Source organism: Pomacea canaliculata, linkage group LG9, assembly GCF_003073045.1.
Source record: "Pomacea canaliculata isolate SZHN2017 linkage group LG9, ASM307304v1, whole genome shotgun sequence".
Lineage (NCBI taxonomy): Eukaryota > Metazoa > Mollusca > Gastropoda > Architaenioglossa > Ampullariidae > Pomacea > Pomacea canaliculata.
In genome coordinates, this window is record NC_037598.1 from 23,173,954 (window position 1) to 23,201,708 (window position 27,755).

Sequence of the window (27,755 nt, forward strand, 5' to 3'; positions counted from 1 at the left end):
TGGTACAAAATATATCGTTGGAAAGAACTTGGAGGAGGTGCGTTCAACATTTAGGCGTCTCATCACCCTGTCACATTTATGATCACTTTAATGTATGTAAACGGGATCACTCAGGACTACCTGCCAACAGAACTGTTACGATGGACACCCTCAAGGCCATTGCATGGGGGACACCAGACTAGGTGCCCCACTTGGACGCCGGCCATGTTGATCAGTCAACGCACGACACGTTCTCGTGTATGGCCACGTCGACACAGTTTCCTTCAAAGCCGGGAAAATGCATGCACGTCCGCGTTGAAAGCTTTGTTGAGGTCATCGATGATCCGTGGCTTGCTGCCATGCTGTCCGTGTTTTCCTGCCTGCGTCATACCCTATGGGTCACAAGGAGGAGAAAGACAGGAGAAGAAAAAAGAAAACAGTAAAACAAACTTTCCCTTTAAGAACATCTCACACACTTTACAGAAGCTTCTGCGGCATGTGTAGGAGACAGGTGGAACACTTCGGAAACATATTTGTCGACGTTTCCATTGGACGAATACACAAAAGCGAAGGAGCTGATGTGAGAATGTTTATAAAGGAGATAAAAGTATTATTGCTATTCTTCACCTGTGTGCGTCGGGTTTTTTGGGTTTTTTTTTTTTTAAGTTTCGTCTTTCTGTTCTGTTTCGTTTAACGTTGCAATTGGTGTGTTAGAATAGCCGGGTTTTTTTTCTCTCGTTAAATCAGTGTATTTTTTTTTTTTTTTTTAACTAATAGCTGCAGTTTACCTGTTATACAGTCTTGCCTTTTCGTTTTGGTACGGGGAGACTGACACCGCAACGGCTAAGTGCTTGTCGCTAGGGGAAGATCGTGTGATGCAGGTTCGGATCTCGCCTTTGGTGCAGGCAATTTCTCTCCTTTCTCTCTCTCAGTGTGTCGCTTGTTTGCAGAACCAGACTCTGTAGCTCTTTATGATAAAATCTCAAGTGCTGACGCCATAAAGCAAAACTAACAACCAAAAGTCGAGATGGTTGGGGAGAACTAGAATTCTTTTTTCTTTCTATCCCCTACCTTTTGAGAGAAAAAAAGAAACGTAGCTGCCAACTTCTTTGGCTGTTTCCAAGCTAAAAGTGTCGCGTTGTGCACTTCGTACGTTTATGTAGCCAAAAACAAATGTTCACCTCTTTTGAGTGACCATATGATGCACAAACGGCACGAGCGCGCGCACATCGACACAGAACATTTTTTTTTCTCATTGTTAATGCGGTGCTCATCGGTGAAAACGAAAGTTCTTTTGTCCTGTGTGTATCACACCTGTCATCTTAAAAAAAATAGATATGCTACTTTTTTAGAGCGAGAGCTTTAGTAGAAAAGAAGCGTAAGCTGTAGGAAACTAGACACAATGCCTTGCCGATATATCATCATTATCATCATCGCGAGTTTTGACCGAAAAGCGCTCTGATATTTGAAGTGGACAAACCGTACACCACACACCTCTAGCCTTGTCGCAAACTAGAGTTACACCAGAAGGACAATGCTATAAGGCTAGAGGAAGACGTGCGGCAGAAGTCCAAGTGCGTGAAGGCCAGGTGATCAACATTCTTACACGAGCTCGCCAAAGCCTGGGCCTGGAGTTCAGCAGACAGGAACACGAGGACGGTATTTTAGTAGAGTTTCACCTGAGAAGACCAATGCACTGAGAAAAGACTTGCAACGTCTGAGGTCGCTTGAGGAAAAGGAACGTTTGCTTTTCGGTTTAAGAAAGAAAAACTAGTTGATGTTCTGGCTGGATGATGTGGCTTGAACCAGATAGAAGAAACTAATTCTTAGTGTTATGATATTGTGTGAAAAGGGTTTGTCTTAAACGGACCTCTGGAAAAGAATGAAATATTTAAAGGTCAAGTATATGATGTCATGTCTGGACATTGATACAGGTAATGAATGTATGATCCAAATTATTGGCTGAAACCTTCAAAATGTCAGTGTATCCTTGCACAGTCTTGGCCTCCTTGCTGCTGACATTTTTCTCTGAAGGTCTATGTTTGCTGGCGTGTACCCCAAGAACAGAAGAATTAACCCAGATTTTGAAAATCAGTATCTTGCAGAGCTGTATCCAGTCACTAGGTAAAAATGTACCACTCTAGACTAGAAAAATGCTCGGTGTATTCTGGTGAGTGTGTGCGCGCGCGAGCCCCTGTGTGTCTGTGTGTGTTTTCCATAGAATTTTACATCTTGATTATTTACAAATATTAGACTGGGCTTCGCAGTCTGTAACATGCAAGTTCTTTCTTCTCAATGTTCATTCTAACATGTTTTTTTTTTTTTTGTGTCCTGCACACTTGTATACTTTAGAGACAGGTAGTTTAGACTATTTTAGGTGCAAAAGAGGTTGAGAACACCGAACGTTGGCGAGGATGGTGTGTCGTGTCCCCGGCTCCATCCCTCGGCGTTGACGCGAATTCTCCGTAGCCTCGCGGCCTGACATCAAACATCCGTGACCCCTGGTGTGTGCAGGCGTCTTAAAACTCACAGATAGTCTTCGCCAGCTCCACCCCCATCCTCTTCACAGCCATTTCAAGCAGGCGTCCAGGTCCTGAGACAAGTTTACTAAATAACAATCCTGATTCGTCTTCGAGAACACGCGCAGAGGCTGGCCTGCACTTGACAGCTTCTAGCAGGTGGCGCTGACTACCACTGTTTTCTTTGAAGAAGAAGAACACAGATTATAATTTATGTTCTTTCAAGATCTGCAAGGACGAACCCCATCAAAGAAAAGATTTTCGTAGACGAATTTTGTTGTTGGAATAACGTTGATTCATTGTTGGCGAAGACAAAAGTATTCTTTTCTGGATTAAAACAGTAGAAAGTTGTTTGAAACTCAACAATTTTATCTCTTTCTTTTCTTCGGCATGCATAAGCAAAGGACAAACTAGGTTTTCGAAATCTTTCAACAATGTATTTAAGTTCGCACAGGCACTGGGAAAGTAAAAGAAGACAAATGGCGGTCCTGTCGTCTGTGACCATGGACTGGAAAAGACTTTGTTTGAGCACCTGCTTTCTAATTTCTTTCTCCAGCGTCGCTTACTCACAAGGTAAGCTCATAAGGTGACAATAGTCATCGCAAGCCACAGTAGACTTTTGAACTAATGTATAGAGCTTTGCCATTTCCCTGTGATAGAAATGTTATTAAGTCTTTAAGGTGTTGAGGTTGGTATACGAAAGACGTTGACTTGTTTGTAGCAACAGTCATTACTCTAATAAAAACTATTTATTGTATAAGGATCTCCCATATAGTGTATTAAGCTTAGATAAATACTCTTGTTTATACGCAGTTAATATGGAGTTGTTTTATAGACTGTCTGAAAACTTCATGAAAACTCTTAAAAAAAAAGAAAAAAAAAAAGAAGAAAAAATCGAACATTGGTATGATGTTTTTGATATAGGTGTGTTTACAATCTAGAATTGTCTAGATGTAAGACTGCGTGTTTTTATGTTTTCTATGATGCACCACTTATCTTATTCTCATCTTGTAACTAGCCCTTGTTCTGTATTTTTGTATTTGAGGCTATAATTATAAATCAGATATAATTGCCCACTGGAATTAATAAAGTTGGTTATTTCATTTGCAAAATGCTTGTTGAACAGAAGGAAGCTCAACTATTTATTTTTACTTTGACATTCTTGCATAACTTGTGTAGTTTGAGCTTTTCAGAAGTTCGGATTTTTTTTACTTGTTTTTGTTAGTTATTTTTTATTATTTATTTGGGTCAGTGGGGATATTTCTTTGTACGACCTGGACAGACCTGGCTTTTAGATATTTTCTCTCTTTTTTGGCGTTTATTTTCTCCAACTAGGATGATCTTTTTCTTCAGTGTGAGAAAAACAGATTTAACGAGAACTAGGCGAGACTCGTGCGTGTTGCGCTAGGACGAGAAGGAAGGGAGGGGGAAAGAAGCAAATGACAGGAGGCTGGCAGTTGAGGATGGCGAAGTGAGAAAAGCCGGTACAAAATGTCTGTCCACTGTCAACATCATTAAGCCTTCAGCAAAAGCAGCTTCAATTCCATAGCAGGTGCCAGCTTTTCGCTTGGCATCTTTTGTTCCTGAAGCTTACTGAGGGTAAATGTGAGGCAGGGTCATCGCGCACACGTCAGTGAAAATTATAGAGAGGATGTGAAAACTGTGGTGTGGGCATATATGTTAACAACTTTCATTTTCCAACGAGTAGGGACAATTTAACTCCTCGAATGAGCAGTTTCTGAGAGGGAATTTTCCCTACGAGTGTTTGTCTTCATGCCTCTCTCTGGCTGTCTTGTATTTATAGTGATAATGGAATGGACAACAAATTACTAATTTAAAATAATGAAAATAAATGCGCTTCACATTTTGGCAGACGGGCCGGTCCAAAGATGTCCACGGACCGTACTTGACCCACCCCTGCCCTAGCTGAATACCAGGTGTTAGTCTCCCTGTCCTCACGACTTTCTTGTATAAGAGGAGAGAAAGGATGATAGAAGTTTCTGGCTTTCAAACGAACTTTTTTCTCAAAGGGTAGATGAACATTCTTGCTCTCTGTGGGTCTTTTCTTTTCTAACCTAGTAACTGCCTTTTTACATTTATGAACTTTACCAAACGCCTTTTACTGCTTGCACTAGAGATGTCGCGAAACATCATTAGTTGCTGGCATGGTCTCAAAAATAGTGTGTGTGCGCGTGTCTTGTCACGCCACCTAATCGTGAATAAAAAAATAAAGCTTATTTATTCATGTCCTTTGTTTACTGGTTCCTCCCTCCTCTTCTGTCACCTCTAATCTCTTCTTTGTCTCTCTTTCTCGTCCTTCACAACGTGAGATGATCCGCACTTGCCTGCTTGACCCACACAAAAAAAATAACCCAGACTCTTAATCTTCCTCCTCTCCTGCCTCAGCCCTTCATCGGGGGGCCAACGACGTCAGAGGTGAAACGAGAGGTCGTCTGCAACACCATCTGTTTGTTCAAGGATTTGCGCTCTCTAGTCACGAGGCTCACAAAGAGCCGCATACCGCCTGTAGGAGAACTTCCGGTCATGTCATGGGCGTGCAAAATGTTGTTTTCTTTTTTAAACCGTGAACTCGTTTTCGTGACTTTCGGGCTGATCTCGAGGACAGAGTGAAAGACGAGACATCACAGATCGCGATCCTAGGTACAGAAATCCCCCCGCCCCCCCCCCCCATTTAAAAAAAAGTTTCTTAATGTTTGGCTGTGTGTGGTTGGTTTTAAAATGGAAGGATAAAAGCATGGCAACAAAAAAATAAGGTGTATAAATTTTGTATTTACAGTTTTGTATAAAGGCTTAGAAGTCTGCTTAACTCGACAAGTGTTGACAGACTAGGTTTATTTTCTAACATTCAAGAGAAAAGCTTCAATAAAATAAACGTTGGCAGTTTTGGTTGGTGCACTTTTCCAAAGCTTTGAAGTTGTTTTAGAACATCTTTTACAAACATGGCATAGAAAAAACAGGTTAAGATGGATTTGGAAGGTAGAGGGGAGGGCGAGGAGTGGGGGGTCGGAAAGGGACGCTTCTGAAGTACGAAGAAAGGTGAGATGGGAAAGGTTGAGAACTAGAGGGAGCAAAGCTGATGCCGTGTTCTGTAAAGGAGTCCTCCATTTATGACATAATAATAATGATAGAAGAAGAAAAAACGAAATTCTTTTAACCAACAAAACCTATGTTTAAAATATCTTTAATTTATGGATAATAAGTTGCGCTTACCTCCTTGTGCGTTTTACTCGTATGCCTTTTAAAAATCTTTTGTCAGATGGGCAGACCTTTTAGACAAAGAATTTTTGAATTAGACATGGACCAAGGATAATCAGATGTCATTTTAAGTAAGTCATTAAATTAAGGAGGGGGAAACTAAAGAGCAATGTTACTATAAAACCTGCATCAAACACCTCCCTCCCTCCCTCCATAGTTTTCTACTTCTGTGGGGAGGTCAAACCCTGGACCATCTCCCTTTGAGAGGGAGGGAGCTCGAACTCTTAGCTCTGTAAACTTTGTCTCTCTTGGCACACGCTGGCGTCCTTAGGCAGTGTCTAGTTGATGGAAACATGGACTTTCATACCGGTGAAAGCTGATTGACCTAGGGGTGGACACGTGCACACACACACTCAAGTCATACATACGTACGTGTGTGTTTGCACAGATACTTAGGCAATACACCCTTGTTTTTTTTCTCTGAGAGCATGGGGGTTAATAAACTGACAAACTGTCAGAATAATAAGTATTGGTGTGGTGTGTGTGTGGTGGGGGGGGGGGAGGTTGATTCCAGGTATCTCATCAGCTACTCCTTGTGGTTTAAGTATGCTGTCACAGAAATGTTTTTTAGCATCTAAGCGTATTTACTATCCTCTGCGTGCTAGCCCTACCACACGTGTCATTTACATTTCAGGAAGCAACAAGATTTTAAAATTGCGATTTCAGTGGTTTCCATTAACGCCATCTTTCAATGTTTCTTTTGTTTTACCAAAATCTGCTTCAATAAGAAAACATTTATTTATTTTCCGTTACTTCCTTGTACCTACCTTCAAACGTTTAGATATGTTCTCCTGGACTAGGCATTGCGTTTTTGAATATGATCTAGAATTTAGCAGACGAAATAGTATCCTGGTGCCACTGTGAACCGACAAGACCTTCTTTTTTCCTCAGTCTGTCTTTTATTGTCGTTAAATCTGCAGTCGTTACCCAAGAAACGCTCAGTTACATGGGCAAGTACCTGGTTGTCAAGTACCAAGTCATAGACAACTTCAGGGACACACTCAAGACCTACCAAGCTCAGATCACTCTCGTCAACAGCGGCACCAAACCCATTCCGGCGCGAGGCTGGGCCATCTTTTTCTGCCAGGGCAACCTGGTGGAACCGAAACACCACCCGTACCCAGAAGGGGTTTTGCTGGAGGATCAAGGGATCCGCTTCAGACATTATCAGGTAGGAGCCTTCAGCAACGACCATCGTTAAAATATTTAACACAAAGTCGCCAATTACAGAAAAGGGAACACATAAAATGTTTCAGTTGCTTCAGAGAGTTTATCTCCCTTTCCCTCTACAGTTTTAGCTAAAGCTCCTTTCAGTCATTACTTCCCACCAAACCCATTACCCCCATCCACTTATAAAACTGTTATGTACGTAGATTTTTTTTGTCAAAGAAAAACTTAACGTAGTTTGGTTCACATATTGCCTTTGGTTTTTTAATCCGATTTATTTCCCCTTTCTTCAATTTGAAATTTCTTGGCAGGTAGTTCACTCCCTTGCATCTCTGTTTGTACTTGTATTTACTTTTGCTTCTTTGTCGCCTGTTGTTTATTTAGAGATTACCTTAGCACTTTCTCCTTGTAATTTCCTGTTTTCACTGATCTTCATTGCTGGATTTTCAGGGCTGCGTGTTCAGCTTCGAGCCAGATGGGATCTTCGAAGACATTCCAAGCGGAGCCACTAGAACTTTCCGGTTTCTGTCCGAGAACTTTTCGGTGGCGAGGACGGACACCTACCCCAACTGGTACGTCGCCGCACCCGGTCTGGAAGCTCGGGTGATCGCCAACACGGCAGGTGAGACGCTAGAGTGGGTGGGCGCGTTCGACAAGGAGAACAAGTGGAAACGCTACGACTACAAGACTGAAGAGGCCGAAGGTCATGACCGCTATGACCCCTACACACCTGCCGCCAGGTAACAACTAGATCCTGTCTGTGGTTTTTTTCCTACTTTCTTCTTCACTTGCCTCTTCATTCGTCTTCTCCTATTCCTTTTTTTTTTATTCTCATGATGACCATAATGAGGATTTTGATAAATATGATGATGACCAATAACAATTTTTTCTTCTTTTGTTAGTTTGTTTGGTGGTTCATTTGTTGGTTGGTTGGTTGGTTGGTTCGTTCGTTCATTCTAGAAAATGATCATTATCACCGTGTTTCATCGTCGTCCTGCTCATAATCATCAACATTTTATTTTTCTATATATTAAAATTAGTCCCAGAGTGGCTCGATCCGTTCCCTCAGATGCAATCTATGAAATGCAGGTATGAAGTGAACAGAGTGAGCGACCTGAACGGCGCGCCCAAACATGTCATCCCCACCCCTGTGGAGCTGAAAGTTAACGGAGACGGATTCCTGCAGCTGAACACCAAGGACTGGACCATCTTCGCTCCAGAACAGTTCTCCAACGAAGCGCGCATTCTGGGTGGTGAGAAATGAGTTGCTGGGCAAAGGCTGCGATCTCCTCTGTTCGCACTTCAGTAGAATTTTTATTTTCTCTTCTCAATTATATTGTTGAAGGAAAAAAAAAAGAAACTATTCGTTCCTTACAGAGGGGGTGGTACGGTTCTTGTTAAAGTGGTTTTTGGTTGTTTTCTGCGTCTTTCTTGGTTTGTTCCTCGGGGCATATAATTTTCTCCACAAAATATGTGTTTCTGTCCACAAAATATGTTGGTGTTCTGTTTGTCTTTCTGTCAGAATATCTCGGCATCGTAGTGTCTAATACTCGGCGACAAAGCCGAACAATTGTCTTCAAAGTCGCTGATGTGAAGGTGACAGTAGATGGCAAAGAACTCTCGACAAAGGAGGCATATGAGCTGACTGTCGATGTCACCAACGATGTCATCGAGATCAAAGCCAAAGAGCCAGAGGGAGCTTTTTACGGAGCCATGACTCTTCTAAACTTGAAAGACGAAAAAGGAAGAGTGAGTTCCGAAGTCTTCATAAAATATTAATTTATGATTTTAGACTAATTTTTCACATTTCATGTTCATCTCTTATTCCTGTTCGAGAATTTATCGTTTACTGGAAAAATGACCGATACTGCTGTTTTCGAACCACCTTCTATTTGTTGCTATTATTATTATCACTATTTTTATTTCTTTAAAATGATATTTTATCTGCAGTCGTTTGTTGTGTCAGTGGGTGAAATTTGAAGTGCTGTCATTGTTTTTTCATTAATCGTTGATGGGGGACATAGTGTAAGCGCCATTTCGAGATGGTTTCATGTTGTTTTATTTTAATTAATTCTAAAGGTACACAAAGTTAATAACATATAGTGATTATGTCATATTGTTCCCAAGGTACCGGAAGTGAGCGTGATGGACGCCCCCCGCTTCTCGTACAGAGGGTTGATGCTAGACGTGGGCCGGAACTTCCACCCGGTGGAGGACGTGTTGCGACTGTTGGATGTAATGAGTCGATACAAACTGAACACCTTTCACTTCCATCTCACAGACGACGAGGGGTGGCGCATAGAAATACCTGAACTTCCGGAGTTAACGCAGGTACGTGTGCTTAGGTTTGGGTAAACCTCTTAATCAAAGAAAATTTTGGTTCAATTATAAGAATATTGGTTTTTAGTTCCTGGAGACTTAACATTATTTTTCTTTAAAAGTAACCTGTCCATTTCTAGTTATAAATGAGCTGGTTACCCTTTGCATGGAGTGAAAGTTCGGGTAGTGGGTGACGTTTGCACGATCCTTCAGGCAGCAGAAGAAAAAAATATGTCATGCACCTATATGTGCAAGCTGTGCCGCATGTCAGTGACAGTTGTGACTCTGATCAGGTGGCAGGCAGGCGGTGTCACGACCTGGAGGAGAACGAATGCCTCCTGCCCTTCCAAGGCTCCGGCCCCACCTCGTCTCCCAGAGGCTCGGGCTTCTACACCGTGGAGGACTACAAGAGAATTCTGCGCTATGCTGCACAACGTCACATCCGGGTCATACCGGAAGTGGACATGCCTGGTCACGGTCACGCTTCCATCAAAGCCATGGAAGCCAGGAGACGAAAACTCTTGAAAGAAAATGATGAAGGAGCTAATAGGTAAGAAATCCTTTTTTATTGTCGTTTTCGTTTGAGTCGTCTTTTTCTTACTTCCTTCGAAAAGACATGCAGGCTAATTTATTATCTAGATAGAGGTTCACCTATACTCCTACCCATCAATTTCCCGCGACACTTTTTCTCGTTTGTCCATGTTTTACGGATCACGTGTGTGCTAATTAACGTTTTAGTTTGACGGTAACGTGTTCTGATGGACGCTACCAACATTCTTTGTCGAGGTATGTCCTAGTTGACGACGACGACCCCTCGTGGTACAAGTCTATTCAGCTCTACACCGATAACGCCGTCAACCCATGCCTGTCGTCCACCTACAACTTCGTCAACACCGTGGTGCAGACGTTGGTGGAGGTGCACCGTGACGTCATGCCACTCACCATCTACCACTTTGGCGGGGACGAGGTGGCCAAGGGGGCGTGGCAAAACTCCACCGCGTGCGATGTACTGCTGACGTCGGGTTTCGACTTCAGAAACTACAAAGATCTAAAAGAATACTTCGTTAGACAGGTTCTCTTACTCGCCTTCACTCTAAGCTTCTCTTTGGTTTCTAAACTGTATTTTCCCACCTAAACATTTTTTCCTGTTTTTTGACTATCATGAATATTTTAAGGAGTTTTTAAGAAACTGTGTGCGTTAACATGGTGTTCATGGAATACGTTCACAGAGCATGAGGTATTGAAAACAAGACAAACTAATTTGTTTATCGGCTTCTACGGAAGCGATCTTATAATTGTTTAAAAGGAATATTCGGATAAAACAATAATTGGGTCATTTAATCGTTTATGCCCGTGACTAGAAGAACCATTCTTAATGTAAAAATGTTCCACAACCATGCACTAATATTACATCCGCCATCTTCGTCAGGTGTCGAACATCACATCGCGATACGGCCTTGACCTTGCGGCCTGGGAGGATGGGGTCATGGAATCGGGAAGCACGCCCTACACTCGTAGTGAACTGCAGAACAACGGTGTGTACGCGTACACGTGGGACAACGTCTGGGAATGGGGCGTGGCCGGAAGAGCCTACAAACTTGCCAATGCTGGTTACAAGGTATCCACAGCCCTGATATACTTGTTAATGTTAATACAACGTGTCTAGAGCCCTCACATTGACTAATGCTGACTACAAGGTATCCACAGCCCTGATATACTTGTTAATGTTAGGTACAACGTGTCTAGAGCCCTCACATTGGCTAATGCTTACTACAAGGTATCTACAGTTGTACATACTTATATCTGGGTAGTGTTGTAAGGTAGCTCAAGCTCATCAGAAGTTGCTGTGTTGCGAATTGCCCAGAAATGAGGAATAGGAGTTGCTTCTACTGTTGTTGTAGTGATTGCGTCGTATTATAGTTTATGAAACAGTTTCTTTCATTCATTCAGTTACTCTTTGTTTTTTTTTGGTTTTTTTGTCGGGGGCATTTAGTTATCATTTTAACGAACCATACGAACAATCTTGAGTGAAGTAGAAACATGTGAAAGCCCGAGACCGTACGAGCTCATTGTAAATGCCCATGTTGACTTGCAGGTCATCATGGCACAAGCCACCCATCTTTACTTTGACCACCCGTATGAGCCCGATCCAGAGGAACGTGGTCTGTACTGGGCCCCACGGTTTACAAACACCCGCAAAACGTTTTCTTTCATGCCCTCTGACCTTTATGCAAATGCAGACGTGGACAGATCAGGTAATCCTATAGAGCATGAAGATCTTTGCGGCGAGGACGGAGAAGACTGTCCCAAATTGAAGAAACCTGAAAACATTTTTGGTAAGACATAGTAGCCAGGTCAAGGACACTCAGTTTTATTTCCAGGAAAGCTTAGCCCCCAAAACGTAATGACTTCTATCTACATATTTCTCATCAAGCATGAATTAATCTATAGCCTAATTTAAGACCACTACCACAAAGGGCTTTAAGTCCTTTAAGTCCTTTGACTCTACATACTCACCAAATTTATCATTTACATTTTTCCTCCATTTATCTTCCATGAGAGGTAGCTACATATGGTTATACGTGAGAGAGAGAGAGCAGGTATGTTGAGACAGAGAAAGATAGTTACAGATGTAAGCATGTTTATCCACATTTACAGGCATGCAGGGTCATTTGTGGAGCGAAGCCATCAGGACTCGCCAGCAGGCGGACTACATGCTCTTCCCGAGATTCCTGGCTCTCGCAGAGCGCGCATGGCACGAAGCATCATGGGAGCGGAACAAGTCCGACAACCTGACGCGCATTCGAGAGAGAGAAAAGGATTGGACAGATTTTGCCAACACTTTGGGCTATCGAGAACTGGCGAGACTGGATGATTTGGGAATAGAATACCGAATACCGCCTCCTGGTGCTAAGTGAGTACTGTCGCCAAAACGGATCTTCAGAGAAGCCGTGCGCTCTCCTATGTCCAACAGGCAGCTATCTCAGTTATTTCCTACCCTATAGGTATTTAGGTACTCTGATGTTATCCTTTCTCCTCGCAGTCCTTCATCATACTACTACTTCAACAACAACAACAACAACAACAACAACAACAACAACAATAAAGCGCATTTTCCGAGTAGCCAATTTCACTTATATTATGACCAAAGAGTTGAAATATCCGGACGATTCTTTAACCTACATCTTGTCACTTGAAGTATGAGAGTGTCGCGTCTTGTCTTGAGATGACTCTTTGTTCGCAGGCTGACCCACGGTACTATTGTCACCAACGTTGCTTTTCCCGGTCTGCGGGTGGAATATAGTTCTGACAGTGGAGTCACATGGTGTGATGTCAAAGACAACATGTCTGTATCCCCCGGTTCAACCATACTTCTACGAACAAGGTACGTCGTAACGACTTTGTCAAATAAAAAATGCCAACGAACAGCGGCAGAAGAGATGAAGAAAGACAATTTCTGGACGGAAGCTGTAGTAAAAATTATCCTTTTATGGCTAAATGAGACGGGTTTGTTTTTTAGTAACTGACTTATATCTACAGTAACGTGTTTGTCTAAACTTAGCCACAGACAAGAAATGGAACATCAAATTCTATAAACTCGACATATGTACGTGTATGTGTACGATTGTATGAATAAATCACAGCTTTCTGATGGAACAACAGAGAAATTTAAGGTAAATACAAATGCAAACTGAAATTCACACACACACACACAGAAAGAAACCTCACGGTGCAACATCGTTTATACATAATTATATAGGTATACTTTTTATGTCCATCAGGTCAGCAACAGGAGGACGACACAGTCGGGTGGTTAGCTTACGTGTCAGTGGAACCCAAGCAGGAAGTGCCACCAGGACAGCCCCACTTGGCTTAGTTTTCATCACATTTATTTTTAGTTTAATGCGAATATTTTAACGCTGCTGCCTTTTATAAACTTTGTTGTTCCTGTTTCGCTTTTTTTGTTGTTGTTTCTGTTGTTGTATTGTTTTAGAATATTCTTGACAAAATTGCTTTGGAATTAAAACTTATTTATTAATTTGTATTTGTTTCGTGGTTTTGACTCAGTGCAACAAATAATTAGCAGACCATTAAACCTATTATTCCTCTTTTTTAAAATCTATTTTCCTCCCCTAATCAATGGTTTAAGTGGCATAACTGGCGTTGAGGAGAGAATCGAAAAGGAAATTTCGGAAAATGAATGACGCAGATCTGTCACGAGTAGTCTCACGCGCGAGCGTTATCTCCCTTTGGTCGGCTTTCTCAAACCGTTAAATTGTAACGACAGATCGCCGTTTGATTTAATCTCTGCAGATGGATGAAAATCACACAACGCAGCCGTAAGTCTCTTACTATAATCGGTTTTGAAGGCAGGAAAGAAAATGGCATACTTTATTATTTTTTTTTTTACCGCTAATTAGGCTGTTTTTGTTTGTTTACCGAAGATATGACCTTAGACCTTCATAATCTCTCAGTAGAACGGAATCGTTGCTTTGAAATCCTCGAAAAATACACTGCATTATTTAATTTCACAACAGTCGTGTTAATTTCATGCTCTTGCTTTCCTTAATTAAATGTTAGCAAGGAAATTTCAAAGTTTAACCAGCTTTACTATCAAGATTTGTTTGAGTCATCTGATGTCGTCAAAGTGGAGAAAGTTATGAAAGAGTTCCTCGTTTTCTCATTGTCCGCATTGCTAGTTCAGGAGGAATCAGACCAGTCTTGGTATCCCGCCAGCAAAATCCTCTTCCTGAAGATAAAGAATGTTTATAGATCATAGCTATTGTTCTTCTCTCGAGTTATTACAATCTTTGTTGGTTCGATTCGTGAATTTTTCCATCCTTGTTTCATTTTGGAATTCTTCTTCTATTTTATCATTAAGTGAGGTACAGCAAAGTTAACCGATTTGAATCTTCAAATTGGTAATCATGAACAGTGAGAAAATCTCTAAATAATTAAACAATACTATGTTGAAATGTGTGAAAATGATTCACACTATATTAACTGAGCAGAGAATAACATCAAGTAGGTAATCTTCCTTAATCACAGCAACACGGTCAATGATCAGTGTGTGTGTGAGAGAGAGCATTCTATTTTTTTTAAAAACTTAAGTCAGATCTCTGTCTTTCTCCTTCTCACACACACACCTAAATGCATTCTAAATACATACAGAATATTCAAGACTGGGTATATTAACCAGTTGAATAACGTTCGATTTGCTAAGAAATCACACGATAAGGAAGTAGAATATTCTGTAGAATGTTTTGCCTGAGTCCGACACTCTGATTCAGTTACGTACTAAGCAACTTGTGAAAAAGTCGACAGTACCCAGACATAAATATGGATTTTGTAAGGTGTAGCAGGAAGGATAAGTTTGTTCATCTTATCTACCAATCACATTTGTGTAGGGAACCTTGCCAGTCGTTACACACTGTTAATGTGGATGCGAGAAAACGTAATTCCTCGATCCCAAAAGGAACCAGACGTTCGTTCTTCTCGGATGAATCGTGTGATACTGATGAGTCCAGGAAACGCGAGAGTGAACAGGTCAAGCCAGGCAGCACCCAAAACCAAAATCTAAACTGGTTACAGGTAAGTTAAACACCTTGGCTGTGTAACAGGAAAATGCTTCCTCCTAGCGGTGTTTCATTCTACATCGGGAAGAATAAGAATAAAGCTGAAGGAGATTCTGTCCCATTCCTCCAATACCCGGCCTTGTAAGCAGATGCCACATCTGAGATCTGATCCCACTCTGCACTCCGAGTTCTGCTCTACATTGCAGCACTAGTTTCTGCAAATATCATCATCGTCGTCGTCATCATCATCGTCGTCGTCGTCGTCGTCGTCGTCATCATCATCATCGCAACAACACCAACACTATTGGTGAGTTCCGTTCTTTGCTGCACAGAATCGCAGGTTTGGAAGGAGAAGTGAACATTCTGGCCCAGATGTCAGACAGCGGGCCGGCTTTGCCAGGTCCCTGGACTACTTCATATCATTGGCCGCCTTGATCATTAATCTGGAAAGCATGTGGAGTTTTCCTGCCGTCCTAGGCCAAGACAAGAGTATTGTTTGTTTTTTCCCTTACATAGTAGCTTTATCTCTGATCGGCTTGCCTTTGGCGTTCCTTGAAGCCTCGCTGGGCCAGTTTTGCAGCCAGAACGCCATTCGTTGCTGGGACCTGGCCCCACTATTCAGAGGTAAGAGTACTGGATGATGATGATTGATGATGATTATGATGATGATTATGATGATGATGATTGTAAAAGGCTATTTCAAACACTCCTGCCTCTCATTTGAATTTTTAAGCGTAGCGAAATAACAATGAACAGAACTCATAAATAAAGCAAGAAAAGGTAGGAGATGGAGTGTAAAGTGAAACCAGTAGAAGACTGATCAAAACTGACGGAATAGCCCACTTAATTGTGTTATTTTTCGTTAGCTTAGCCGGTTACGAATATGCATATGATTAAGTAGATTATTTAAATGTACATAAAGATCAAAATACTCTGACATACAGAAGGAAGCGTGAGCTGAGTGTCAATATTAAGTCCTGTTGCTTTGCCAATGATACGAATATTGTGATGTCCTTTCCTTGTAATGTTTTGTGCTGAGTATTTGACATTTTGATGGTAAAGCATCTACTAAAATAAACTTGAATGAATGGCTAATTTTGTTTTTGTTTTGGGGGCGGGTTACGTTTTAGGCATCGGCGTTGCCATGGTGATCAACGCGTTTTGGTGGAGTTGGTACTTTTCCTTGATGCAAGCTATTACCCAGTTCTACATCTTCAGCTCCTTCGAAGTCCCGCTTCCGTGGAAAACTTGCCAGAACACATGGAACACAGACAGTAAGACCGCCATCCTCTTGCACTGCGCTGGGACCTGGTTTTCTAAAGTGTTTATGTGACACTAGGTTTTAACTGTACTTCGCGCTCGGAACATCACTTGTTATGCTTGAATGAACTAACTACACTTCCCGCGATAGATGAATACAATACGCCATCATGGGTCTGCAGCTCTAACCTACTTCATTCATTAGTCTTACTGACACACACACACAAGTACCTATCTCAGTCATCTTTATAAATATATATCATAAGATATGTATTACTAGATCTAGATACACTTTCGCGAATCTGTCAACAGGCAAAAAGTGAAAGAAAATATCGTTTATTTTCCAGAGTGTTACAATAACGTTAATATTTTTGGAATTGCTGCCAGAAATATTATCAAGAGGCCTTAAAAACAAAACCTGATAATAGCAATAGAATCATCATCATTTCAGAATGCTACAACACAATCCAGATGAAGTGTGCTGAAATGGAACCCGGAGATGATGGCGTTTGCTATCAGGACAACAAGTTTGAAGGCATCTGGAACATCTCGTTGTTCGCCGCCTCAGCCAACAGGTCGAGATACATCATCTCGTCCCTGGAATACTGGGAGTAAGACTAAGTTCGCGTCCACTCTCTCTGTGTGTGCGTTTACTCAGGTTACTGCTGGTTGACTGGACCTGGCGAACCTAAATTGTCAGCAGTCACCTCCAACCAGATCTCCCTCCCCCGACCATTGGTACCGGCGTGCCAGCTGAGGTGGTGATCAGCTAGTAATGGTTACATCATCATCATCATCATCATCCATCATCCATCCATCCATCATCCATCCATCATCATCCATCATCATCAATCCATCATCATCCATCCATCATCATCCATCCAATCATCATCCATCCAATCATCATCCATCCAATCATCATCCATCCATCATCCATCAATCAATCATCAATCAATCATCAATCAATCATCATCAATCATCATCAATCATCATCATCAATCATCATCATCATCATCATCATCATCATCATCATCATCATCATCATCCAACAATCAATCAATAATCATCAATCATCATCATCATCATCATCATCAATCGTCGTCGTAGGTTTGACAGATGAGTAGGTAGATGGATAGATGTGTGCGTGCTTGATTTCGGTCAGTCATGGGTGCGTGAGAGCGAGTTTTAAAATGGAGGTATTTCTGGAAAACAATGTCTCGTCCCCTTTGCTGTGTGATCACTGCTCTGTCTGGCAGGAATCATGTCTGGAACTGCCCGTCGAATGCGAAGTCGGATCTGTTCACGACATTTAATTATTCTTTAATGGGTAGTCTGTTCATCACCTGGTTTGCGGTCTTCCTGATACTGAGCATTGGGATTTTGTCCTCCACCAAAGTATGAAAACGAGATGTTTTGCTCGACTTAATAGGGTAGCACAGTAAATAATCACTCTCATTCTGTACTAATAATAATAATAATAATAATTAGAATTTTGAACATTCACATACTGACACTTCAATGTATTGTACATGTGGGCAGTTTATTATTTTTATTTCTTTGTATTCTCTTTCTCTCCACTTCGAATGTGATGTAAGAATGAAAGGTGTTTTTGAATGATATGTAATACTATGTTTGTTAATTGTATTTACTGAATAAAAAGCTTAATGTTAGGAAATAGTAATAGAAGAAAAAGAATACTAAATCATCTATGCGTCCACACACAGAGACACAGAAACACTACACACCTCTGCCCAACCAATCACGTGACATAAACAATATTCCCTTCTACCAGTCAGGCGTAAACAACATCAACACAAAACACAAGCGTTTCCCCGTCTGCTGGTATGCAGACTGGAAGATAGCAGCGATCCGAATGGTCTATAGGTTCTCGTATGACTGAAAGTCACGTGACCTGATCGAACTAGAAAGTGAGGAGACGTGTCTTTTTTTCAGGTTCTGTACTTTACCGTCATCTTCCCCTTCATCATCCTCTCTCTCATGTTGATCAACGCACTGCTCCAACCCGGGGCTGCCAAAGGTCTTTTGGTCTTGTTCAGATTTGAGCCAGACTTGCTGCTGGAACCTGAAGTACGGACCCTTCGTCCATTATTATAAGGGTTTTAGCCTCTGCTTATCAATCATTATTGGTTTATTTCATTTTCATTGCGCACTGTACTATGGAACCTCGGTATCCAACTCACGCCCATCCGAGTTCCCGCAATAACGAATGTGATTTTATCAAGACCCTTCACCTCTTTATCAACCGTTAGCTCCCGTTATAACTAAGCACGCCGCAAAACTTTATCCGAAAAATGGAATTCGTAGCAGAGTGAGGTCAGTAGGGGCGTTTGCGAAGTGAGTGTAGATGTAAAGGGCTCATAATTACTAAGTATGTAGATGATTCGAACATGCTGCCACGAGATATGAAATGTTTTCATAAGAAGGGTGCGAATAGGGTTCGTTCGCCAAATACCCTTACATAACGAAGTACATCCGGAGAGCGTGTGTATATTTTGCTTTCAAAACTTGTTACAAGCTTTACGGACTGTTTTATAGAGTTTATCATTTAGAGATTTGTTAATTGCTTAATCAGCTATTGTATTCGTTTCAAGACTTGTTACTGTAGGCGACCAATCAAATTCCAGCTATTTCCACTCTAAGGGCAGGAAGAAGGAGAGGAGGAACTATTTGTACAGTGAACTTTGACCTTTTCTTTAATTTACGTATAATAAATTATATATATATGTAGAGAGAGTAATAAACCGACAAATTGTTTATTCCTCTGGCCATGGGCTTCTTGCAAGAGAACTGCACAAGACCAGCCATCAGCAATACACTGACATCAAAATATAATACAATTTAGCTGTACCGTGGTGAATTCTTTTAAAGAAATGTGAAATTAATTTTAAGTGCAGAAAATATCAAGCAAAAAGTTTTGAACATTTTATTTATCAGTTGATTGATCGATAGATGTTTCTGAAGTCCTACATGTTGATGTATATTGTGACTGCAGAGTATTTATCTCTACGTAGATCTGGAAGCACGTGGTGGAGCACATGCTGCACGACCTGGGCGTCGGTGTAGGCGCCATCATCACGCTCTCAAGCTACGCACCCTTCCATCACAATACTCTCAGGTACATTGATTGATATTGCAATACTTTTCAAAATGATGTTTGGATTTAGCAACAACAGTGGTGGGTTCTTGCCGATATCAAAATTAAAGCAGTCATAAATGTTGCAGACGTCAATAATGGTGGAGTTGTAGCATAAGACCAGATATACAGTGATAGTAATAAGCCGTGTGCACGGATGTGGTTAAGGTTTGTAGGCTGACAACAGTTCTCCTTGTAATACAAACAAGGTCAAGGTTTGGTCTTCGAGGCCAACAAGTCTGGAAGAAGGGAATAAGCAAAGATGAAGCTGTTAACGAACATCGTCGAAAGGCACGAGCCACTGTTGGAAACGTTGTAGACTGGTGTTACAAGATACTGGGAGAAGGCTACTGAAAATTCTGAGTTAATAAGATTTTTGTTATTAAGATACAGCATGTTAAAGTGTGGTATATGCACATTTGAGTCAAAATGCAATGTAAACCGTGGAGAAGGCGACGATGAAAACGTTGTCATAGTCTGACCCATTCTCTCAGGGACGTACTGATCGTCGTGTTCATCAAAGACGTGACCTCCATTGTGTGGGGTATCATCATTTTCTCATACTTGGGCAACATGGTGGACACTATGAATCTTTCCTTCGCCGATCTCCAGTCAGAGTTCAAAGGTAACAACATTAATAGTGACAAGTTATGGAAAGTTTTTCTCCTTGTCCGTATATTGCAGTTACTGCAAGGGGCAGGGAGCACAGAAAAAAGTAGACGTAGAGATGGAAAGAGGAAAATTGAGAGAAAAATGATGATAAAAAACGAGATGGTGTTCTATCAGAATAATAATGTTGTAGGCATAGCGATGGTAAGAAAACCTGGGGAAAGATTACGAAAGGTTTTCTTTTCTGTCTTAACAGGTCTGAATAATATTGTTATCTTAACGCATGGCGTTAGCTCGATTCGACGCTCCAGCTTCTGGTCTATTCTGATCTTTTTTTCTTTGACACTGTGGTGCTTTAATCCTATGGTAAGTCCGACACGCCTTCTCATTCACACAGTCAGACAGACGATAACCTCCATTCCCATTCGCCATTTACTGTGTACACATGTCTAATCCACATACACACCCGCAAACATAGTAAAGGCAAACATATTATCACGATGAGTTCATGACCTTTTCAAACCATGTCGTCCTCAAACCCTCTTACCGGGTGGGCGTTCTGTGAAGACAGACGAAGGAAGTAATCTCTGACTTTTGAGACCTCATGACCTGTCTGTGCAGGCGGAGATAACGTTGACGGCGCTAGTGGCAGTGGTCAGCGAACAGGCCCTCCTCGGGAAATGGCGCCACGTGCTCTTGGTCTTCACCTGTGTCCTAGGCTTCTGCACTTCTGTTCCCTTCACCAGCAATGTAAATGGTGGCTTTGAACTCCTTCGGGTCACGTGACTGGCTCCTAGTGGCGGTTCTTCTTGAGCAGTATACTGCCCAGCGCAAAAAAAAAAAAAATAATAAATCCATGTGATGCTCTACTCTCATAGCACTGTACATGTATCTCAAAGTTTTTGCTTTCAACATTTTTTCGCCTGGTCCTCTTAAGTGGGTCTATTATCTGAGCAATATCCTTCCAAGGATGTCACGATATCCCTACACGTGAACACAACGTCAAATCTCATTCCTTAACCCAGAACACTGTGATACCGACTTTTGTTGAACCTCTCTGTCACGTTTTGCATGCAAGGCCTGCGCGAGTGCTCAGCCCATGGTGTAGAGATCTTGACACCAGGGGCACAAGACTTGAGGCCCAGTTGCGAATACAAAACTTTCCTTGTCCACCCATAAGGAGCAGGTAGCGGGTTTAACATGGAACAAGTAGAGGCACCTGGAGTAGAAGGTCTTGGAGGGGGGGTCTTGCCTTCCCTATTGCGTATCTCTAGACAAGGAGAATAACTCGCTGATACACTCTTTGATGACGACGGCGTTAAACATCAGCAACCAGTCTACACAGGGTAAACCATTTACCCCAACGGTCACCATGCAATGTGATTCTTTACCTTTTTCACACTTTCATTTAAATACTTACTCTGTGTGTGTGTGTGTGTGATTTAAAGTGTGGTGGAATTTTATAACCGCCCGAGAGATCTGAAATGTTCTCCAATATTTCCAAGTTCACAAGTAGTAAACAATTTTTAATTTAATTTTCTATGATAACTTTAAGGGCTAACCAATGCTAATAAACTTTAGGTTATCTCTCCTAATTCGGCCTATAAGAAGGGAAAAAGAAGAGGCAAAAGAATAAGGAGAAAGTATTGTCAAAGACTGAAGCCGAGAAGCATTTGTGATTGGAAGAGCGCCGTGATAAAAGAAGGGCTAAAAACTTTGAAATAAGTAAAAAAAAGGAATACTCTTTTCTCAAACTATTAAAATTTGATAATTAGTGCCCCTCACACTTTTTATTAAAGAAAATCCCGAGACCTAAGGCAAATTATTTTACCCGTTTTAGTGCATTTCAAATAATAGTGTTTTTTAAAAAATAATTTTAAACTTATTTTATTCTTGTTAAGGCCCTTCCAAACAGTGAAGTTTGTGGAATGGAGAGACAAACACTTGCGTTAACTAAACCAAAAACGTGCTGAATTATTTATTAGCTGCCTGAGACTAGTTCAGAGACATTTTCATGTTACCTTTGACCTTATGAACTTCAATATTTGTATTTTCAGTGCGGGATGGACTGGATTATTCCTTTCGCTTTTGACTCCAGTGCGATTCCTGTTACGTACACAGTCGTCATTGAGCTCCTGGTTATGGTGGGCGTTTACGGTTAGTAAAGGTCAAGGGTAAAAGTAGCGAGGTCGTGACACGAGTAGACAGTTACAAATACTTAGGTATAACTATTGACGATAAACTCACCTCGAAAGCGTTGTCAAGAAAATGCATAGCCGTCTGAACTGTTTGAGAAAACTTTGATCTTTTAATGTCCGCACTGAACTCTTGCAACTATTCTACACCTCAGTAGTACCCAGCACCGTGACTTTGGGCCTAGTGTGCTGGAGTAGGAGCATAGCCAAAAAGGGAGAAGCTGAACAAAATCATTTTTAAAAAAGCAGAAGGGGTGATTGGGAGGGGACAGAATGACTTAGAGAAGCTATATCACAAGCTGACTACAATTTTAGTCGACAACTGTCATCCACTTCGACAGGAGTTTGACAACAGACCCACAGACAGAAGGTAGGTTTAGAGTTCTCCTAGTCACAACCGCAGGATATCTGCATTCTTTTATTCCGTCGGCAATCCGCATAATTTTTTATACAACCAAATCATTGCTAGGACACGTCTTTGAGAGAAGGTTCTCATACAGCTAGCACCCGTTCCCGTTTTGTTTTTTTTTTTAAAAAGATGTAACCATCATGTTTGATGTTAATGTCTGATGTTATATTCACAAGGCAGATTAACTAATTAATTTCCCGGAAGGGTGTAATAAATATATTTTGTATTTGTAGTCATGGGTGGGTGAAGGTGTGGATGTGATGTAGAGGGAGGGGCAATTGGAGCCTCACCAAGTGTCAGCATCCTCTCATTCTCTCGCTGTCCGATGCTTGAAGGTGTGTGGATGCGTGTGGTTGAGGAGTTTGTATTGTGTCAGAGCGCGCGTGTATGTGGAGGAAGGCAACGATGATGAGAATTTCCACGATTACGTTTCTCAGGAACTAGGCGTTTCAAGAATGACGTGGAGGTGATGAAATGGAGGCCAATTAGTGTCTACTGGACATTCGCTTGGACTTTGGCTATCCCCATTTTAATTACAGTGAGTCTCTCTCTCTTTCTCGCTCTCTCTCTCTCTCTCCATTCTAGATGTAATGTTTATGCAATGTTTATACAAAAGTCGGCACGATACGCCCTATGTGCTTAGTTGCCATTGTCGCCTACTTTACCTTCTCCGAGACAAAACTGGTTCTCAAAATGTCCTAGACGGATATAGGTCCTGTCAGCTCAACGACTGCCATAGCTCTTGTAAAGCTCTGGGCTGCCACATTCTGTCGTTTCTTTACCCTGATACCATTTTTGCTGTCCTAATTGTGAAGGAAACTGGATAGACCCGGGGGCTTAAGAGGCTGCCCACGTGCGCCGTTTCACTATTATCAGGCAGGGTTTTTTTGGTAGTCCACTTAGGTGGCGATACTGCTCCATTCAAATTTGTTTGTCAGAGCTATTTTCTAGGGCATTCGGTCTCGTAGGACACCAGCAATCGGAAAAAAGCTCGCGAAACAGCTCTAGTTTGGCCGTGTGATCACTCCGTCAAAGAATGTACTTTAAAGTACTTTGGAGGGTGGTCGACGCGGCAGTGGCCAGAGGAACAACTAGATTACGAAAGGGAAGAAGTGGACGTCGTCCTTTACAGGACCTGCTCACTATCACCTAAAACAGGCGTGAGTGGCGGGCCCTGTCAGATGCAGTGCCAGCCCCTTCTCTCAGCAACCGGTGCTTTCATCATACCAATCCTTCTCTCAGTGATACTGCACTAGTATCACGATTTTTCTGTAGGGAATTAATTACTGTAGCCTTTATTTCCCAATAATTGGTTGGGAGGCTTCATTTTGCAGAGGAAGATTATTTGCCCTCCCATGAGTACATGAGAGAGTGGAGCTGTAGACCACTCGACCACAGCTGAGATCATATATGTACTATTATGCCAAAGACTGCTATATCATTTCTCATCCAAAGGTTTATAAAACTCTCATCAAGGTGAAGCATATTATAACTCCTATCATTTAAAACACTACTGTACTTCCGTCACGCCACAGTCACTTCACAAGACTATCAAAGATCAATCAAGCCAAAGATTTCAATGGCTCCGTTGATGCCAACGACTGTTATAGCTCCCATTATGCCAAAGACTATTGTAGCTCCATTCTTGCTAAAAAGCTAGCTTCCTCATGCCCACGAATGCTATAGTTTGACTAATCACAGATCCTGCTGTGGGCGTTGGTCTGCATGATCATCTACTATCAACCTGCGAACTTCTTCAGCATCATTGTCATCATCTCGCCTCTCCTGGGTTTTCTCATCACTATGATTGTGCAAGTCGCCACAGAGGGCACGGCTGACACCATTACACAGGTTCGTAACAGACAGGCAGATGGAACCGACCTTTTGTTCAGTCAGTTGCGTCTTTTATAAGGCCGTTAACTAATGTTTGCAGGCTGGCTCTATCTATCTGTCTGTCACGGTTTATCGAATTTCCTTAACGATGTCTATTGCGAAAACATATGTGATTTCACAAATACTAAATATTGTGGTAGCATGTAAATTCTAAACATTCAAGATGCGTAGTATCCACAAAAAATGTACATTTTACTTACAGTTCGGAAGACTGTTCAGGTATACAAATCTGAAATCACGGAATAAAATACAAGTGAAGTTATTTCCTTATCGTTGAAGGTTTTATATCACAAAAGTGTTTTATTAGATTGCTGTCATTAAATGTGGTAGAGATTGAAACAAATTTATTGGGTAGATAGTGTCTACTATAGTCACACTCAACTTAAACGAGTATTCACCAGCGTATAGATGTTCCTAGTTGGAGTGCTGTCTGTAGAAACTCCAGGCTCTGGCGCGACCAAAGGTCACATGGGGGCCCTTCCACGTGAAACACCGAAGGCTTGTGAAACATGTCAAGGACTGGGTTGTTGACCCTTGGGCCAATGAACAGAAAGAAGGGATGCAACACCCGATAGCAATCACAAGGAATCAACAGTCCATAGACATTCCGCAACCTGAAGTGCTGGTTCATTCGCCATCAGGCCAGCTGACATTCTATGCCAACGTGAGTGCCAGGGAGAAAGTGGGTAGGGCGACATACACATTAATATACACACATATATACACACATATATATATACACACACATCCACAAACATATATATACACACATACAGCTGTACACGCATGCGTGTATATATAATACACACACACACACACACCTGCGGTTTCCTCCCATACCTCATCAAACCCCTCCCCGTCTTATCATTTATTCCCATATTCTCTCCATATCCCCATCCCCACAGTACGAAATCACCTTTATGTGAAAGTACTTTTCTTTTCTAAAATCAACAAAAACAACAACACATACATACACATATCTTCAACCCATATGAATTTTACGCATAACTCTCTTTCTGCAACCCCTTCTCATTCTGCCACAGCTCACTTATTCTTTCTTTGCTGCACACAACTCCAAGCAAGGACAAGCACACACAAACATACATACTAGTATTATATATATATAAAGTGCACGTACATATCAACTCTCGAATACAATTTATGTCCATCTGCCAGCGTGTCCACATGTTGTAAACAAAAAATCCTCATTTCCATCTGCTGCAGCCGATCGTCAGTATGCCGAGCCTTGATCATCGGAAATCATCTACTGATTCTGGCGCTGCAGCACTCATCTGACATTCTGGGGCATATGGCATCTAATTTAATTACCCATCTAGCATCTAATCTCATGGTACATATAGCATCTGATATACTGAGCAGTATATCATATGATATAGTTGGCCGTAAAGCATACATAATAAAGGACCTATAGCACATGATATTTTGTACATATAGCATCTGATATCATGTACATATAGAATATGATATGTACAAATAGCATCTGATATCATGTACATAAAACATCTGATATCATGTACGTATAGCATCTGATATGATTGATATGATGTACATATAGCATCTGATATAACAGAACTTATAGAATCTGATTTAATGGTTTATGTAATCTGATAGTGTGGGTCATATAATATCTAATATAAGGGTACACAAACCACCTGACATAATGGGCCATATGGTGTCTGATATGATGGGCCTTAAAACGTCTGCTTTAATGGGCCGTATATCATCTCGTATAACGTGGCATATAGCATCTAATTTAAGGGGCCATATAGCACGTGATATAGAGGGTCATATCGCATTTAATGGGCCATATTTTATCTGATTCAATATCCCAAAATGCATTTGATATAATATAGCATCGAACAGAATGGTCCGCATGGCATCTGCTTCAATGCGCGCTATCACGTCATCCTAGCATGTCCTCCGAGACGATCTACTACTGATATGAAGGTCCGTACATGACACGGCATAACACATTTGATATGACGACTGGCACCACTGACATAATGGCTTATATTTCGGCGTGATGCTTCCCATAATCTCTGACATTCGGCATGATCGTGTACATAACCCTGACAACGACACGATAAGATAAGGAGCATACAGAGTCTGAAGTGCGAGGTTGTTGTCTCTGACTGCTTCACGACGGTGCAGCATTCTGTGCTTCAAGCATGTGGTTAAACACCTTTACTTTTCCAGCAAGCGTAATCTGCTCTTGCCAGCCATTGCCACCTCTGCAAATATCTCCCACCACCACTTCCTGGCCGCTACACCTGTTTGACCAGCGAACCGCTCACGGCTGTGTGACGTCAGCAGTCTTTGTGCCCACAAGAGTTGCTCCGCCAAGAGCAAATATGCCGTGGCCCCAAATCTCTCTCCCTATCGATCACTCTCATTCACGCAAAAAAAGATTTAAAAGTCTGCATTAATGTTAACCGCACACACTCTGACAGGTAGTCTTGCAGTAAGAAAACAAGAGACGGATGATCGCGCTGCTGATAAGCGCTTTAATCGAAGGGTGTAGACCGAACGAATGAAGGGAAGAATAGCTTCCAAAATGTTCTCAGCAGAATTTCTCTACTTTCAATCATCTCTACGGTGCCAGGGTGTGGCAAGGGCAAGGCCGGCAAATAAGGGTTCGATCTCTTCGTGCTAGTCCACAGCCACAATTAGCGTGAGAAACATTATCAGTCATTGACTTTAAATTGTCCGTTACTGAGGTTGCGAGGAAAGTTCTAGACAAACATTTGTGTGAAACAAACTTATTAAGTGCAACGTGCGCGAAAACGTAATTACTAAACATGCATTACTGAAAATTACTTGAAACATTGTTTGATAGCCGTGCTTTACCTCTATCTTTGTTGTTTACAGCATGAAGAAGATTGGAACTTGGAAGCCAAATTTTGCCCAGGGCAGCTTTACTAATAGCAAAGCAGCATTTAAAAATTTGTTCAGAAAAAAATCATTACATTGATTCATTCATTTCTGCTGGAGGGAATTTCTGAACGAATGAAAACTTGAAACTGAAAAATACTCTTTGCATACGTAGTTTGGGCATGTTTGGTGTGTATATCAAAAACGCAAACACGATGCATAAAATGTGCATAAAAGTGCTTCAAATAATAGCCTCCCTGTTGTACAAGAGTATACTTTTACAACACTGCATTTCCTTTTACACGAAAGCATCTGTTGTGTAAGGAGACCAACATTTTCAGTCAAATTTGATTGCGTGAAATGACCTTTTGATTACTTCAGTAGTGCACAAGAAAACAATCTTGCAGAATATGTAAAAGAATTTGTGTGTGCAGAAACACAACTGTGTTCAAATTCAGAGTTATCAGATGAAAGTGATTTGATATTTACAGAGATAAAAGTGTTGCA

General features: G+C 41.5%; 2 protein-coding genes across 2 annotated transcripts; both read left to right on the plus strand.

Annotated features, from left to right (window-relative positions):
* The first annotated feature begins 3 nt into the window (after positions 1-3).
* Positions 4-13,303, plus strand: LOC112571470 (beta-hexosaminidase-like). Its single transcript, XM_025250453.1, has 13 exons — positions 4-3,071; positions 6,695-6,945; positions 7,392-7,681; positions 8,031-8,194; positions 8,464-8,690; positions 9,069-9,272; positions 9,554-9,810; positions 10,047-10,332; positions 10,690-10,878; positions 11,356-11,596; positions 11,919-12,174; positions 12,505-12,645; positions 13,043-13,303. Exons 1-13 carry the CDS (start codon positions 2,933-2,935, stop codon positions 13,176-13,178), a joined length of 2,781 nt encoding a protein of 926 aa, XP_025106238.1. The 5' UTR covers positions 4-2,932; the 3' UTR covers positions 13,179-13,303.
* Positions 13,304-13,505: 202 nt separating this feature from the next.
* Positions 13,506-27,328, plus strand: LOC112572844 (sodium- and chloride-dependent glycine transporter 1-like). The gene is made up of 17 exons (XM_025252750.1): positions 13,506-13,600; positions 14,669-14,852; positions 15,169-15,460; positions 15,967-16,110; positions 16,548-16,707; positions 17,353-17,491; positions 18,050-18,184; positions 19,129-19,232; positions 19,745-19,875; positions 20,116-20,225; positions 20,481-20,609; positions 21,917-22,016; positions 22,901-23,001; positions 24,165-24,314; positions 24,793-25,020; positions 25,581-25,707; positions 27,246-27,328. The coding sequence occupies exons 1-16, from the start codon at positions 13,575-13,577 to the stop codon at positions 25,650-25,652; spliced, it is 2,205 nt and encodes a 734-aa protein (XP_025108535.1). The 5' UTR covers positions 13,506-13,574; the 3' UTR covers positions 25,653-25,707; positions 27,246-27,328.
* Positions 27,329-27,755: the final 427 nt, after the last annotated feature.

What these genes read in the sequence shown, in the direction of transcription:
- LOC112571470 (XM_025250453.1), top strand. Translation starts at nt 2,933, where the DNA reads ATGTATTTAAGTTCGCACAGGCACTGGGAAAGTAAAAGAAGACAAATG. An exon ending in TTGCCAATGCTGGTTACAAG is followed by an intron (nt 10,879 to 11,355) that starts GTATCCACAGCC and finishes GTTGACTTGCAG; the next exon opens with GTCATCATGGCACAAGCCAC. An exon ending in ATACCGCCTCCTGGTGCTAA is followed by an intron (nt 12,175 to 12,504) that starts GTGAGTACTGTC and finishes CTTTGTTCGCAG; the next exon opens with GCTGACCCACGGTACTATTG.
- LOC112572844 (XM_025252750.1), top strand. Translation starts at nt 13,575, where the DNA reads ATGGATGAAAATCACACAACGCAGCC. An exon ending in CTATCCCCATTTTAATTACA is followed by an intron (nt 23,002 to 24,164) that starts GTGAGTCTCTCT and finishes GACTAATCACAG; the next exon opens with ATCCTGCTGTGGGCGTTGGT. An exon ending in AGCTGACATTCTATGCCAAC is followed by an intron (nt 25,021 to 25,580) that starts GTGAGTGCCAGG and finishes CATCTGCTGCAG; the next exon opens with CCGATCGTCAGTATGCCGAG.